Below are 15,016 nucleotides of genomic sequence, written 5' to 3'. Positions count from 1 at the left end.
TCCATAACAAACTTTTAGTGTCTTATGATGAACTTTTGTCAAAAAAAAAGAATGTAAATACACACAATGGATATAATTAATACAAATAATATTGCATATCCTTGGTTTGGGTCCAGCAACACGCTCACTGTGAACCACCATGTTTCTTTTGTGTTCCTCATGACCAACAGCTGGAGGAAAGAATCTGCTTCATTCAGATTCGATATTACATGTTAAGAATTCTTACTGAACGCTAATATACAGCAGAAGAAAAGAGCAATTAGCAAGCTTATGTGCTCTAGAACTGAGCTGGCAAATACACTACAAACCTCCCAGCATGCACTGCTGAATTTCACAGCCTCCACTTCCTAAGTTATGCTGTGTGGCCACTTCACATCTAAAATGTGGGAAATTAGCATAGCTAACTGGATTTCTGTGCAGCTAACGTTAGCGGTTGGTCTGTGTAACTAACATTTGTGTTTTGTCTGTGTAGCTAAAGTGAGCAGTTGGTCTGTGTAGCTAAAAACAGCAATTGATCTGTGTGCCTAAGGTTAGTGGTTGGTCTGCTGGAAATAAAACAATGCAGGTTTAAAGCACTTCCACACTGACTTTACTTTTCAGACCCAGAAGCTCCACCCACTCCGTTTCCTCTACTTTCTTTGGGTAGGACCCATATTGGTGACTGATGCGTACAGGTCTGATTCCTGCAGGATCAATGTAATCACTATCTAAGCTTCCATCCAAATGTAGAGCAAAGTTCAAATGAAATTCAAGAAAATCAGCAAAAGAGAACATGAATAAATGCTTGTTTGCATCCACTTCTTTTGTGTGAATGTGATTCTGTTAGTTAGATAAAAAGTAGGTGGAGCTAATTCTCCAGTGAGCACCATTAAACCACTGACGATGTAAAAGCAGGTGGAAAACATGATGAAAATCAGACATTTCTGTTCATTGCATGTGAGGAAGGTTACAGTCTTTAAGATTAATATGTGTGTGTGTCTGTGTTTGTCTTTCAGCAACTCCTGAGTCTGCAGGAGAAGCTGACGAGTAAGGAAGCTGAGCTGGAGCAGGCGAAAGAGGAGCACCGCTACCTGGAGGGGGAGGTGCTCACCCTTCGAGACAAGGTGTGTACTGCCAGTCACATCCTGCAGATAACCTGTGTAATAAGAAATAGTGACACCAGTAGGAATCAGGAGATTTATTAGCTAATTATACTTGGACATCAGCTTGTACCTCCAGTTTGGACAGTTTCTGCCTCTTATCTAGGGAAGGGTTGCAGTCGCAGCAGGTTAAGCAAAGTAGTCCACACGTCCTTCTCTCTAAATAGTCTTCCAGCTCCTCCAACTTAACACAGCCGTCCTTAATCACTGTGGTGTGATGGTTCCTGAAGGCATCGTCTTCTACATTTTTGTTGCTCTTTTGTTTTTTCACAGTTGCCTCTTGTGTTTCTCCTCTGTAAGGACTGCGTTAGCAGTTTGAGTCGGCTAAGTAAACCCAGACTTCAGTCGCACCAACATATCAGCAGCTAATCGGTGACGAGTACTGTTCACTGTTTTCTATAATCTGGAACTAAAAGCTGCAAAGAAATCAGGATGTTTGTGCAGTGCTGTGTTGGTGAAGGCTCACAGTGTGGGGATAAAAGTAGATGGCCACAGGGGGCCACCAACATGTAATATCTGGTGGCCACAGAGTTGTTGAACCCCGGCTAAATAATACCCATAAGGTTTTACACACACACACACACACACACACACACAAACAGGTTCAAAATGATGGAGGGATGAAGGGGGTTTGAAGGACAGGAGGGCTGCTATGGCAACAGTCCTCCCAGGATGTTTTTCTGTGTTCTCATGCTGAGAGGAAAGTGGTTTGACCTGAGACACGGACTCTGTGTGTGTGTGTGTGTGTGTGTGTGTGTGTACGCATGTACGCGCGTGCGCGTGTGTGTGGTTTATAAATACTTGTGTAGACCGTGTATAAGAACCAGTGTGGGCAAGTTACTTAAAAACAATAACAAATACTAATTACCTTCATTAATAGTCATTGAAAATGTAAACCTTGACAACTTTGGAGTTAATTTGAGTGTCAGCGTTGTGTGTTTTCTCCATTTGTTGCCTCTGCCTCTTTAGAAATGTTCATTCCTTCTTATCTTGGGTAAATTCTGATAGTTTTCTTTGCTAGTCTTTATGAAAATTATGCAAATTGGTGTCAGTTTTCCTCCAGAACTGTGTCTATTGATTCTTTTAAAATGCTTACTGCGTCACTCAGCTCAGCTCCTCTTTACACAAAAAAACACATGCAGGGTTTCAATAAAATATTAAAGTAGATTTTTTTTTCACTTCGGTTTGAAATAATGCATCCATCAATACATACACCTGCTGTAGGCAGAGGAGGGAAATGGAGTAACACATGCATGTTTTTTTTATTAATCTTAGCCCTATATATTTTTTTTCAAACATTTTTTGGGGTCTAAATGACTACAAAAAGTTTTGGAACTGCTCCAGTCTCGCCTCAGCTGGCAGCTGCAAAACAAACTGCAACGGCTGCAACATCTCGTCAAAGTACCTCCACTGAAAATGCTTGTTTTTGCCTCCCTTGAAAACACCAAAGTCACACAATAACACATACTAACAGATCGAGGCGGTGGTAGACCAGCAACTCCCGTGTTCTGGGAAGTAAAATGACTGTTTTTGTCAAAGGAGTCTGGTGGCTTTGCAGAGAGCAATATTACAGCTCAGTTTTCCATTGGAAAGGCTCGTCTCTGTACACCTGTACTTTCCATAATGTTGTCAGACACCTAGAATAAGAATCTAAGTCTGTGGCAGTGGACGCACTTTGACATGGTGCATTGGTCTCCAAGGCTGCCGGCCGAGCCGATCTACTGGCCTAGTTCCAAACGTTTTTTGTGCCTATTACTCATTTAAACTCCAAAATAAGTAAAAAAAAAAAAATAAGGCCCAGTTTTTTTTTTGTTTGTTTGTTTTTTTAAAAAGAAGAAATGATCCTTTAAAGGAAGTGCATGCCATCTTTACTTAGCTGGATTTTGTGAAACTTGTTTCTGAGCACACGTGGAGGGTAGAAAACAAGCCAGACTTTATGAGAGGATCAACATGTGAAATTTTTTCAAACAAGTTTTAATTTGTTTTAATCAAACAAGTGTGCAGATTCTATTTTTATGAGCCAGTATAAATCAACGCAGTTCGACAGCAGCACAAATTACATCCCAGTTGAGTCGTCACATCTCTAAAACAGTTTCAACACAAACTGAACAGTATAAACCTTCATGAAGGAAGATTTACTGCAGGACTGAACTAAGCTGTGCCTTATAAAAGTTTTTTGTAAATATTGTAAGTACATAAATATCCACTGTTTAAGATTTACAGGGTTTTATTGGCAGAATACGGAAAAAATGGAATATAATATATTATAAAAGCATGTTTTCAGTAGTGTATAATCACCTGAAAATAAGAATTGTTGTGTCTTTGTTACTTCAGAATAATCTTTTTTTATGTACAGAGTGAGTCCTCGTCCACAAAGGTCATGTTGCACCAACATGTTTCTACAGAAGCCTGGAACAGACAAACCAAACACTGGTTCTAGATGAGTCCTTTTGCATTTTTTTGTGAATTTTGCAGCCACTGTAGTTTCTCCTGCACAAAAAATAATGAAAGACTTTAGTGCAAATCTCATCTTTTCACAGAAACCTAACGTAAATATACAAATTTTATTTATTCAACTTAATTAAACTAAAAATCTCTAGTATTTATTTTCAGAATACTTTTACAACTTACAAACACGAGTTCCTCTAAGTTGAGGGCTCTTTACTTTTTAAATGAATGTACTGTACAGAGTTTAATCAACTCATTAAATTAAGTTTGTAAAGAAATATGATTAGCATATTAGCAAACTTCCCAACATGCACAGTTTGAAAACCCTCCTGAGACTCTTTTCACACGTCACAAGTCATGGCTGCTTTTTGTGCAACAGTGAAAACACTGCAGTTATAAGGAAGGATAGTATTTAATTCAGTTACTAACCCCTTTAGTAAACTTAAGCTCTTTGAAATGAAGAAGTGACTTTTCAAACTGAGGAAATGTAAAAGAAAATCTATTTGTAATGTCAGCGTAACTGACAGTTGTTGGTTCAACTTAATATCACAAACTTATTGAATATGTTTTCTCTAGTACGTTTGAATTAATATTGTACGTCTATTTGACTAGAAAAGTTTGTTTTTATCCTTACTAAATTACCTCAACTTGTCAAATTCAGTCAACTTAAGATTTTAAGGCAGCCTGGACTTTTTTAAGCTAAAAAAAAAGTTTTATTTTGACAGTGTACACGCTTAGAAGGGGGTGGTGAGGTGAGGGGTTTTCAGTGCTCCTTAAAGGAAATCACAGTAGAAAACAGCTAAACAGAGAAAAAGATCCTGCAGACTTGTTCGAACAAAAACTCCCACACGCTTCAGCTATAAATCCCAATATTTTTATTCGTCTGAAATAAATAATGAGGTTTGTATTACATCACCAGTGCACAAACAGTAAGTTGGACTCCTGCAGAGAAATCAACCAGATTGTACAAGTTTCAGTTCTAGTTCTCTCATACTTTTCAAATCCAGTGAGTTTTACAGTTATCCTCCAGTCAGTCATAAATTAGGAGGCAGAGGGTTTATTTTTCCAAGTTCCGATGTATGAATAAACGACCTGTGGCCATTAAATGTGATCTGCTGTAATGTTTGGATTTTAATAATGTGGCCAAGAAACTGTAGAAGACAGCTGGTCCAAGGTGAGAGAGAGTTCCCTCTGTCATTGTGTGACGGTGGTTTAATGAGAAGGAGGCTGTCAGGCTCTGTGGTGAGAGCTTCAGTGATGGATAACTACATGTCAGGCTGTCAGTTTGATGAAGGGGGCGGATTGATGGCTTAAAGCTGATGATGGTGAGGAAGATTTGGCCATGTTTCTGCAGAATATCAGTATTTGGAATTAACTCAGATGAGAAATGAACTGGGCTGCAGAAGGTTTAAGACTGGACAATTTTTATACTTCTGAAACTTTCATCCATCCTGTCACCACTGGGATTAAATGTAACTGATATGAATTTAAGTATAAGCATATTAAAGTTTATAGTTGTTTGATATGTGAGCAGTGAACACCACAGGTTCAATAAGTGCAGACTGACCTGCCATGTGGGTCCATGTAGCTCTGATGATGCAGGATGACATCAACAAAACGGTCTGATCCATGGCCAACCTGCCAGTCCCTGTGACTTCATGGTTACTGTTTCTAAGATGTCAGTATGAACACAAAGCAGATCAGACCTAATAATGCATTCATGTGGTGTCGAAATAAATGAGTTCCTGACGGGGAAAGTTCTCGTGAACGCCCCCTCAAAGCAGAACAGCAACTCTGAACATCGGTGAATATTCAAGTTCCCTTTCAAGACTATTTCGCAGCAGCACCGGCGCTGCATCCTGGACTCAGCGCCGCCCACGATGTTTGTGATAAGTTTAAAGAAATGCAAAGCAGGGCGTTTTGTTCCCATATAGCAGGACATGTACGCGTGGAGCCAGACCTTTCTCAAGAGCTGAGCGCTGTGGAGAAAGTTCTGGCTGCGCAAGACTACAATAATAACTAGTGTCCATGTTATTTCACCATTAAGAGCTCTCAAACACACTATAGTCAAAAGAACGACTTCCCAACTTATGAAGTGGGACCATTGGAGGAGCATGAAGGCAACATAAAAGGAATCAAAATGTATAAATTTGAACCAAACTACAGGTGTTGAAGTACCTCGAGAAGAAGAGAGGCAGTGTTCTCAATATTAATATGAATGTAAGACAAAAGAAAATTAAGGAACAAGTTTGACAAAATCTTTAAAAACATTAAGAAAAAGATGAATGTACAATAACATTTACATGCTTTCACACCCATCTGTCTCCTCACAGTCATCCCCATCCATCATGTATGTTTCTGCTGTCGTCTTTAACCATTTATCAGATCAGTGGTTCTCCGCTGTACAGACGTAATGGACAAACACACTGTGGTGTATTATTGACTTTCCTCCGTAGAACCTCTGAGCCTGTTTTTATCCTCCTCTAACGGAGACATCTATAAAACAACAGCAAAGAAAACAAACGCTCCTCTGCTGCAGTTGAGTTTCACTGCCACTGATCAAATGTCCTCTCCTCTCTCTGTGTGTCTCTGCAGCTGCTGAACAGTAACGTGGAGGCTGTGGAGGGAACCAACGGCGAGCTACATGAAAAGGTAAAAACTGCAGCATGAGAGCGCAACAGAGCCAAAGTGTTTGAAGGCAGGTCCAGTTCAGCTTTAAGGCTTTTCTTCTATAAAAGCTGTTTTGATACTCCGTCTCAGCTACACAGTTTTTAAAGTGAAAACATTTGTGTTTGGACACTCAAAAAACAATATTGTACCGTAATCTTTTACGTAGGTGACAATAAAAAAGCTTAGAATGAAATAATTAAGGTTGGACTGTGTCCCCCTGTTTCTGTACTGGCCAAGAACTAAAGACAAAGCCAGCAGATTATTAACTGAAGCACAGCTTGCAATCATAAAATGTTTGCAAAACACATTTCACGAAGGGCAGCCTGAGCAACAAAGCAAAATAAAGCTGTAAACTTCTTGCTGCTGACATGAGATGAAAAGTCAGAAGATCATCAGAGATATTAAAAACAACCTGATGGGAACAAGAATGTGGGCAGTAGATTTTCTTGTCAGTCCATCCATCCAATAGTTGTTGAAATATTTCACTCAAAACCCCAAATGTGGACCTCATGGTGGTGCTAAATAAAAAGTCAGAGGATTACCAAAGTTAGTAAGATTCATCCTTTCGGGAGCACAAATGTCTGAACCAAATCTATCCAGTAGTTGTTGAGATATTTAAGTGTGGATCAAAATGGTGGACTGACCAAGATCAGGTTGAAACTCATCAGGCTTTAAAAGAAAACAGAAAAAAATAATTCTGTGTAAAAAGTCCAAAGCAGGAAAATAAAAAACATTTTAAGAAATAAAAAGTTCAAAACAGTTAAAACTCAGAAAAAATCAGGGACGGCTTTCAGATAAAAGTATGTTTTAAGAGTGAGAGATCACTGACTACTGATTTCCTCGAGCAGATTGTTCCAGAGCCTCAGGGCCCTGACTGAAAACAGCCTGTCCAGACAGACGCCTTTAAAGCTTAAAGAGAACCTCCTATGCTTTCCCAAATTTTATCATATAGAATATTAAAATTCATAGTAAACATAGCCAAAGTAAATGTGTAAAAGTAATACCTAGGAGCAATAAACTCTGAATACTAGGTTTCCAATGTTTTTTTCTATTTATTAGAAAAAACTGGGTTGTGTCTTGAGGGGATCCCTGGATTTGCGAGATTTGTTTGAGGTGTTTTGTCAGTGCGCACCTTTCCTCACACTTTACACGTCCTGAGTCACTCCACCATAATAATAGGTTATTTATTAATCTATACGATTTTTATTTTGTGAGTCACATAAAAGGACTACAAATATTTCCGCATAGAATTCAGTGTTAAAACATGATAAACAAATGAACCTTTTATGTGACATTTACCCATGTAATTTTTGTTTTACGAGCTGCAGCCAGCATGCAGTTATACAGTAAAATGATAAATAAATCAATCTTTACCTTGTAAAATGGTCAAGTAACTACAATGGCATGATTTGTCATTTAAGTACTTACCTGTGAGTGTCTAAAATGACTAATTTCTGTGTCTAGAGTGCATATGTAAAGTACTGTAAAGTAATTCAGACAAAGTCAATAAAAGTAGTCTGTGTGTTATCCTTGTATGACGGCTGTTAGCGTCAAATTGAACATGACAAGAATATTTAGGAGCGTCTCCCGGTATATCCGCCCTTGCTGAGTGAAGGGCTACTGTGCCAACTGAAGTGTGCATGCAAGAGTTTTTCCAAATAAATAGTAAATGAACACAAACCATGTGCACAACCATCACTCCAGATGGACGCAGAATACGTGAAACAGATGCATACGCAAACGCATTTTTAAAACAAGTGTATTTCCTGCCTAAGAGGAGAGCTAGCTGCAGCTACAGTAAGCAGCAGATGTAGTTTCTTCAGCAGCAACTAAAGGTATGTTTCCCATCCATCAGATTTTAGGTGGAGCAGCAAGTTTCATGTAAAATTGAAAATCTTTGGATTTTGGTCAAACAAAACAAGACATTTGAAGACATTACCTTGGATTTTAAAAAACTGGCATGGACATTTTTCACTATTTTTGTTATTTGATAACCAGTAAAAAATAAAACAGTTTGTGCAGGGGCATGTCAAAACATATCCTCCTCAAAATGTTGATTAAAAAAAGGTGATCTTTCTGTTGCATATTCATAACACATAAAAGTAATTTGTAGTAGACTGTAAAGCTCTGGTGTGCAAACAGAGAAATGTTGCACAGTCCAAATGAACACTCAGAGGTCAGAGTTCATGAATGTCGCAGTGATCAGAAACATTAGTGAGACGGTTTCAGGAGTTCAGGCCTGTTATTTTGGTCAGAATCCTCCTCCACTACAGCACTTTACTGACTCTCAGAGAGCAGAGAGCCTCCATACATACATACGTGCAGACATACGTCATGGGAGATGGACTTTTAACCCCGAACCTGCTGAAGTGGAAACTGAGTGAAGCCAGAAGAACATGGATACATAAAACATAGTGCACTGAGCTGACCTGTGTTCACTGTAAACTCTGGAACCTTTCTGAGTGCACAACTATGATGCCTTTTATTAAATGATGATGGTGTGTGTGCACATGTGTGTATGTACAGTATGTATATTTAATAGCATGTTTGTCCTTCACAATGTTCTTATGTGTACAGGATGTACTGTGTGTTTATATGAATCAGTAATAGAAGAAGACATACCCAGATCCCATACTTAAGTAAAAGTACCAGTACAACAGTGTAAAAATACTGCATTACAAGTAGAAGTCAGAAGTATTGTCGGCTTCATGTAATATAAGTACAGGTTGTACTGTAAAATGTCTCCTACTGCTCTTCTATGTGACTATTTCATACTAGTGTATCTATGTTAGAGCAGCATTTAGTCCAGTGGTTCCCAACCAAGGGGTTGGGCCCCTCCAAAGGGTCACCAGACTTAACTAAGAGGTTGTCAGATGATTACTCTGACTCACTAGATGTATTCTGTGGGTACGAGCCTGCCATTGGATGACTTTTTTCAGTCAGTATCACAGCATCTGCTATCTGCGTTTCCAAAGTCCCCAGGAAACAACAGCAACCTCCGATATAGCAATCTACATGCTGAAAATTGCTAATTAGCACCTGCGTTGCTAAGGGTACGCATGTATAAACAAGCTACAAGTTGTTACCTTTTTTGCAGCAATAAAGGCAAAATAATAAAAGAGAAAAGTAGCAAAGCACCTCAAAATTGTATTGTAGTACAGTACTTGAGCAAACGTACTGTGTTATCTTCCACCACTGATATCAATACACTGGTGAATGTGTCACTGAGTGTGTATAACGGTTTGTCAGACTCTGTTCTTGTGTATATTTGGACTTATCTTTTGGCCTGTGTGTGTAATACGTGTGCGTGTGTGTTTTCACAGGGGATCAATGGGTGTGTTCCTTCACTGTACCACAGCAGAGAGAGGAGGAGTGAGGTCATCATGAGAGGAGGGGTCGCATCAGAAAAAGAGGCCCTGCTTCTGGGTAAATTTTGAACTCTTACTGCTCCCGATTAAATAACAGCTGAATCCACTGTTTAACCTTTCAGGCTAGATATTTTTAATTCAAAACATTACTTCATGCTAACTATAGTGTTGCAATTTCCAGATGGCAGAAAGTATACTGACTGAGAACTTGACATGTAACCATGTCTAAACGTATTGAATAGCACATAAAACACAAAGCAATAACATACAAATGTTTAATAAACTGACATAAAGTTACTCACCCAAACACCATCCTGGTCACCAGCATCACCAGACAGATTAGCTAGCTAACTGGATTTCTATGTAGCTAACGTTAGTGCTGGGTTTGGGTAGCTATTGTTAACAGTTGGTCTGTGTAGCTAACATCAGTGGTTGATCTGTGTAGCTAATGTTAGCAGTTGCTCTGTGCAGCTAATGTTAGCAGTTGGTCTGTGTAGCTAACATCAGTGGTTGATCTGTATAGCTAACGTTAGCAGTTGCTCTGTGCAGCTAATGTTAGCAGTTGGTCTGTGTAGCTAACATCAGTGGTTGATCTGTGTAGCTAACGTTAGCAGTTGCTCTGTGCAGCTAATGTTAGCAGTTGGTATGTGCAGCTAACGTTAGCAGTTGGTCTGTGCACCTAACATCAGTGGTTGGTCTGTGTAGCTAACGTTAGCAGTTGCTCTGTGCAGCTAATGTTAGCAGTTGGTCTGTGTAGCTAACATTAGCAGTTGTTCTTACTTGTGAATATTTCTATAAATTAGATGTTGAGTTCCTGGATGATGACAGTATTTTCACAGCTGAAGGCAGAACTGTCACTGTACTGTGATCTTGTACCTCTTTTCTGATTTAAATACAAAATAATTGCAAAATTTACACAAAATGAAAGTTTTTATTCAAGACATAATTAATTAGCAAATGAAAGATTAGCTTGTTTTACCAGAGCGGTGAAGACATGAAGATGTGGTGGGTTATGTGTGCGCTGCACATTGTAGTATTCAGTAGTGTTCTTCATTTAAAATTGTAATCCTGCTAATAGTCCCCACTTTTATTACATGTAACTGTAATCTGATTACATCTTTTGTTTATAACTGTGCACTCAGAATTAAAGGTGCTAAGTAGAACCATAAAGGGTTCTGTCTCCAAAGGATAATCCTTTTTGGTTCCTTGTTCCAAGAACCAGATGTGAACGGTTTCACTCAGAGAGAGGTTGAACAGAAACCCTTCTCTGGTGTAATGGTTCCACCCAGAACCCTCTATGGAGGTTCTATCCAGAAGCTATTAGAAGAAGTATTCAAAAGGTTTTACCTAGACCGGACTCAGGGGGTTCTCCTGAGAACCTTTTTATATTCCAAGGGTTTTTTATCAAGAACCCACCCAGAAGGCTCTACCAAGGACCCTTTTATATTGTGGTACAAAAAGCCTTTTACAAACCCTTGAAAGGGTTTTTCAGGAGCAAATGGTTCAGGGCGGAACCTCAGCCCTTCAGGAAGAACCCTTTAGAACCCTTATTTCTGAGAGTGTAATAGAACACAGTTACATTTTTTTCTGTTCCAATTACACAATCACATTAATGTGGTCCCAAGCATGCCTGTGACATGTGATCACACACTTCAAGCTGTCTTGAAATAATAAGACACCATCAGCCCTCTTCTCCACTAATTCAGCATTTTTTGTCTGTTACTTCCTCGTATCTCAACGCATCACCATATGTAAATACTTAAACAACAGACTGTTGTTTACGTTTAGAAATAGTTAGCATGAGTTTCTGATTAAGAATTGCTCCATTATTCTGTCCAAAGAAAATGTTGGTCCGTTCTTCAAACAGTTCATTCTGGCTCTGCTGCGTTCTGCTGCTTCCACCTCAGGAATGATGTGAATCTAATCTGGCGCTCTTGTGAACGGAGGTGAAATGTGTGAGCACACTGATTCTCACTCGGGGCCTTTTGTGTCTCCAGCCTCTGCTGCTTCCAAGAACTCCTCCAGTACACAGCTCCAGATGGATTATGCACATACTGGGATTATGAAATCTTTGACTGGAATTTACTGACGGCTATTACACCAAATTTAATTTGCAAAGAGAGAGAGGGGCTGTGCAGGCGGTGCTGTTCATGCTTCATGTAGAGACAGCGGTGGATTGATTGCTTTGTGCTCCCTGTGGGGTGCGTTCAGTGCACAGTGGGGCTCTGTGAGTGTTTGTTAGCACAACATTAAAGATGACTGAACACCCTCAAACAGAAATGAAGTGCAGAAGTTGACACTGAACTCATCTCGGCTCACATACCATCATGCATACAGGCGTGAACACACACAGGGAGGTGTCTGGGGGTTCACAGGGCTTTCAACCAGCACCAGTGAAGCCACAGAGGAGACCGAAACACAAACTGCCTTAAAACCTCTTTGCCTTCTTCCTCTCTCTCTCTGATGCTTGTCTCTTTTCTCCTTCTGTCTTATTCTGAACCCAAATGCACATCTCACCCTGTGCAGGGCCCACACAGCAGCTGGACTGAATTCATTTCAGCTGCTTTTGTTTCTCTCTGTCATATAAATCCTCACGTCACAGCAGCAGCATTGAGAAAAGCATCGAGCGATCTGTATTATTTGTGCTGCTGCTGCTGCTGCTTTGTCCGGAGCCGAGGAGAGCAGGAGGAACAGCAGCACATTTATCTCTCTTAGTGCCGCCAAGAAAATCCAAATATGAAGGAGAGAGAGGAGGAGAGGCTCTCTGTCTTCCTGCCTGTAATCTGCTGCTGCTGCTGCTGAGAGGTTTTCATTGTACAGAAAACACTTTAAAAGGCACATGTGGCCTGTTTAGAGATACAGTCAAATGAGGTGAAGGCTTTGTTCAGTCTGCAGGCAGAGCAGATTCTCAAAAGAGATCTTTAAGACAGGCTGCCTACTGTTATTTACAAGTGATCAGATTGGATTTGTGTCCAGACATCATCACCCTATCTGCATGAGTTTTTCCTGTGGTAACAACGCAGGCTGGAGACGCGACTTTCCAATGTTTAAGCATAACAAATGGAAATCCATCATGTCGTCCTCCAAACAAACACGCTGCCAAGTCTTGGTGCAGAACCCCCTCTGTCGCACCAGACAAACTCATCGACAAAGGAGGCTGGTATGCTGCGGTGCTCAGCCGCTCTGATGCGTTTTGTTTTGACGTTTTCATTGTGTGTCACATTGTGAATGACACAAAAGACACTTTGAAAATAGGATTTAAGCAGCCAGAGCGTCCAGACTGAGATGCATCTGTAGAAATCTGGTTGTAATCATATTTCAGACCACTACCAAACGTGGCTTAGATTCAATTTCCAAAAAGACTCCAGTCTTTCTTAAATCAATCTGGAAACAATCTGTCTGTGCCAAATAACAGACTTTGGTTGGCAGTCTAAACAAGGCCTGATAGACACATGAGTTTATACAAACTCCCCAATTCCAACAAAGTTTGGACGTACTGTGTAAAATGTAATTAAAAACAGAATACAATGATCTGCAGATACGTCTTCTCAATTAAAACGAGATACTTAATGTTGAAACTGATAAACTTTGCTGTTTTTTGTAAATATACACTAATTCTGAATTTGATGCCTGCAACATGTTTCAAAAAAGTTGGGACATGTGCAACAAAAGACTGAATTTAATACCATTGTTGCATGTATAATTAATATTATTGCCTTAACACATAAAACATACAAACAGTTGTTATTTTCTACAATTTAAAAATTTACCACTGATTAAAACAAACTTCAGCTTCCAGGAAAAACTACACATCATTATAATTTCTACTTTGCGGCTGATGGTGTTAATATGTCTCACTGTCTAGGAAATTCTACTTTTGTATGACGCGTCATGAAGAAATAAGTATAAATAAGTTTCTCACCAAAATGAGGCGATCAATATCACTCTCATATCTTTACGATAAATATACAACTACAGCCAGCAGTTGTCATCTTTTCAATTATGTCCATAGCAATCTTGTTTGTGGTCTCATTTCCAGAGTTGTGAAATTTCCAGTTCTGGTGTGTTCATGAGCTTTTATGTCGTAATGTGGAAACATCACAGGAGCCACAAAGTGTATCTGGCCAACGCATCAGTACATTCACTAAAACACTGCTGACTTGTTATCAGGTTTCATGCTAATAAATAACTTTCCTCACTAATCTAGCTCACTCTACATGGACAACAAATAACAGATATATTACAAATTACATGTGAGAAAAAAAACAGATTTGCAGTAACAAGTTTCTTATCAACTAATTTTTATTTTCGTCCACCATGTTTCTACTTTTGACATTATCAACATGCTAAGCTCATGTTATTCCAGCGCCATGTTGTTTGTTTTTTTTCCCCACATTCCCTTCAGAAGGGTTTTCTTGGTGTAAGTCAGAAATGAAACTTCTTGAGAGCACACACACACACACACACACACACACACACACACACACACACACACACACACACACACACACACCCTACAGTCCTCCTCTGGTGGCACTGTTCCATGTGAGCAGGCCTGGTGGAAGGAATTGAATTAGGCCCGTCTGTAATTGCCAGCGTTTCGCCACATAAATCAAGGAAATAAATATTGGCTGTGCTGGGTCCTCCAGGGGACGCCACTCTATTCGCTCACCCCACCACCACCACCACCTCCTCCACACCCCCATCCCTCCTCCTCCTCCTCCTCCTCCACCTCCCCACCCCAACTCCCTCTGCATGACTGCCTACCTTTGCAGGACCTCTCAGAAGTAATCAACTAAAGAGCGCTTTCTGCTCCGGCCAGCGCTTTTTACGGGGCCGTTTGTTTATTGTGCAGCACTTCATGAGGATGCAGATTGGCTGCTCTGTTGGAGCCTGAACCTCTAATATCCACCAGAGTGGGTCGTACCTCTCTGTCAGCTCTCCCTCTCTCCCTCTGTTGGCTTTATTAGCTTGACAAGCCTGTGTCCTTAAAGTACCCATGAATACTGATAGAAAATACTAAAACTACACTATTAAAGATCCAGTGTGTCAGATTTAGAGGTTTTATTGTATTGTATTGTATTCTGTTAAGTATTAATATTAATTGTAGGTTTTACAACTATGTAAACATTGATTGTGTAACTGAAAACATCTCCTTTCTCACATTCTGTTTGTCATGGTTGAACTGAACCGTAGTATCTGTCATGAGTTTGTCTGATGAATTTTCTTCTTCTCTGCAGGCATCATATCGACCTTCCTCCACGTCCATCCATTCGGGGCCAACCTTGAGTATCTGTGGTCTTACATACAGAGACTGGACACAAAGGTAAAGACGGACACACAGCACAGCAAAGTTTCTCTAAAAGTAAAACCTCTGTTATAAGAGCAGAT

The 15,016-nt window shown here is 39.9% G+C and overlaps 1 protein-coding gene across 4 annotated transcripts in view; it reads left to right on the top strand.

Moving 5' to 3' along the window:
* enox1 (ecto-NOX disulfide-thiol exchanger 1) overlaps window positions 1-15,016 on the top strand; it is a 113,486-nt gene that overhangs the window by 81,708 nt on the left and 16,762 nt on the right. For all 4 annotated transcript variants that reach the window (XM_084725470.1, XM_084725471.1, XM_084725468.1 and 1 more), the window contains exons 11-14: window positions 996-1,103; window positions 6,183-6,239; window positions 9,581-9,683; window positions 14,866-14,951. In XM_084725470.1, coding sequence (XP_084581596.1) covers window positions 996-1,103; window positions 6,183-6,239; window positions 9,581-9,683; window positions 14,866-14,951 — 354 coding nt within the window. The remainder of the gene's footprint in view (window positions 1-995; window positions 1,104-6,182; window positions 6,240-9,580; window positions 9,684-14,865; window positions 14,952-15,016) is intronic.

The sequence above is a fragment of the Lutjanus erythropterus genome, chromosome 8 (assembly GCF_056507025.1).
Source record: "Lutjanus erythropterus isolate fLutEry1 chromosome 8, fLutEry1.hap2, whole genome shotgun sequence".
Lineage (NCBI taxonomy): Eukaryota > Metazoa > Chordata > Actinopteri > Lutjaniformes > Lutjanidae > Lutjanus > Lutjanus erythropterus.
This window is presented reverse-complemented; position numbering and strand designations above follow the sequence as displayed.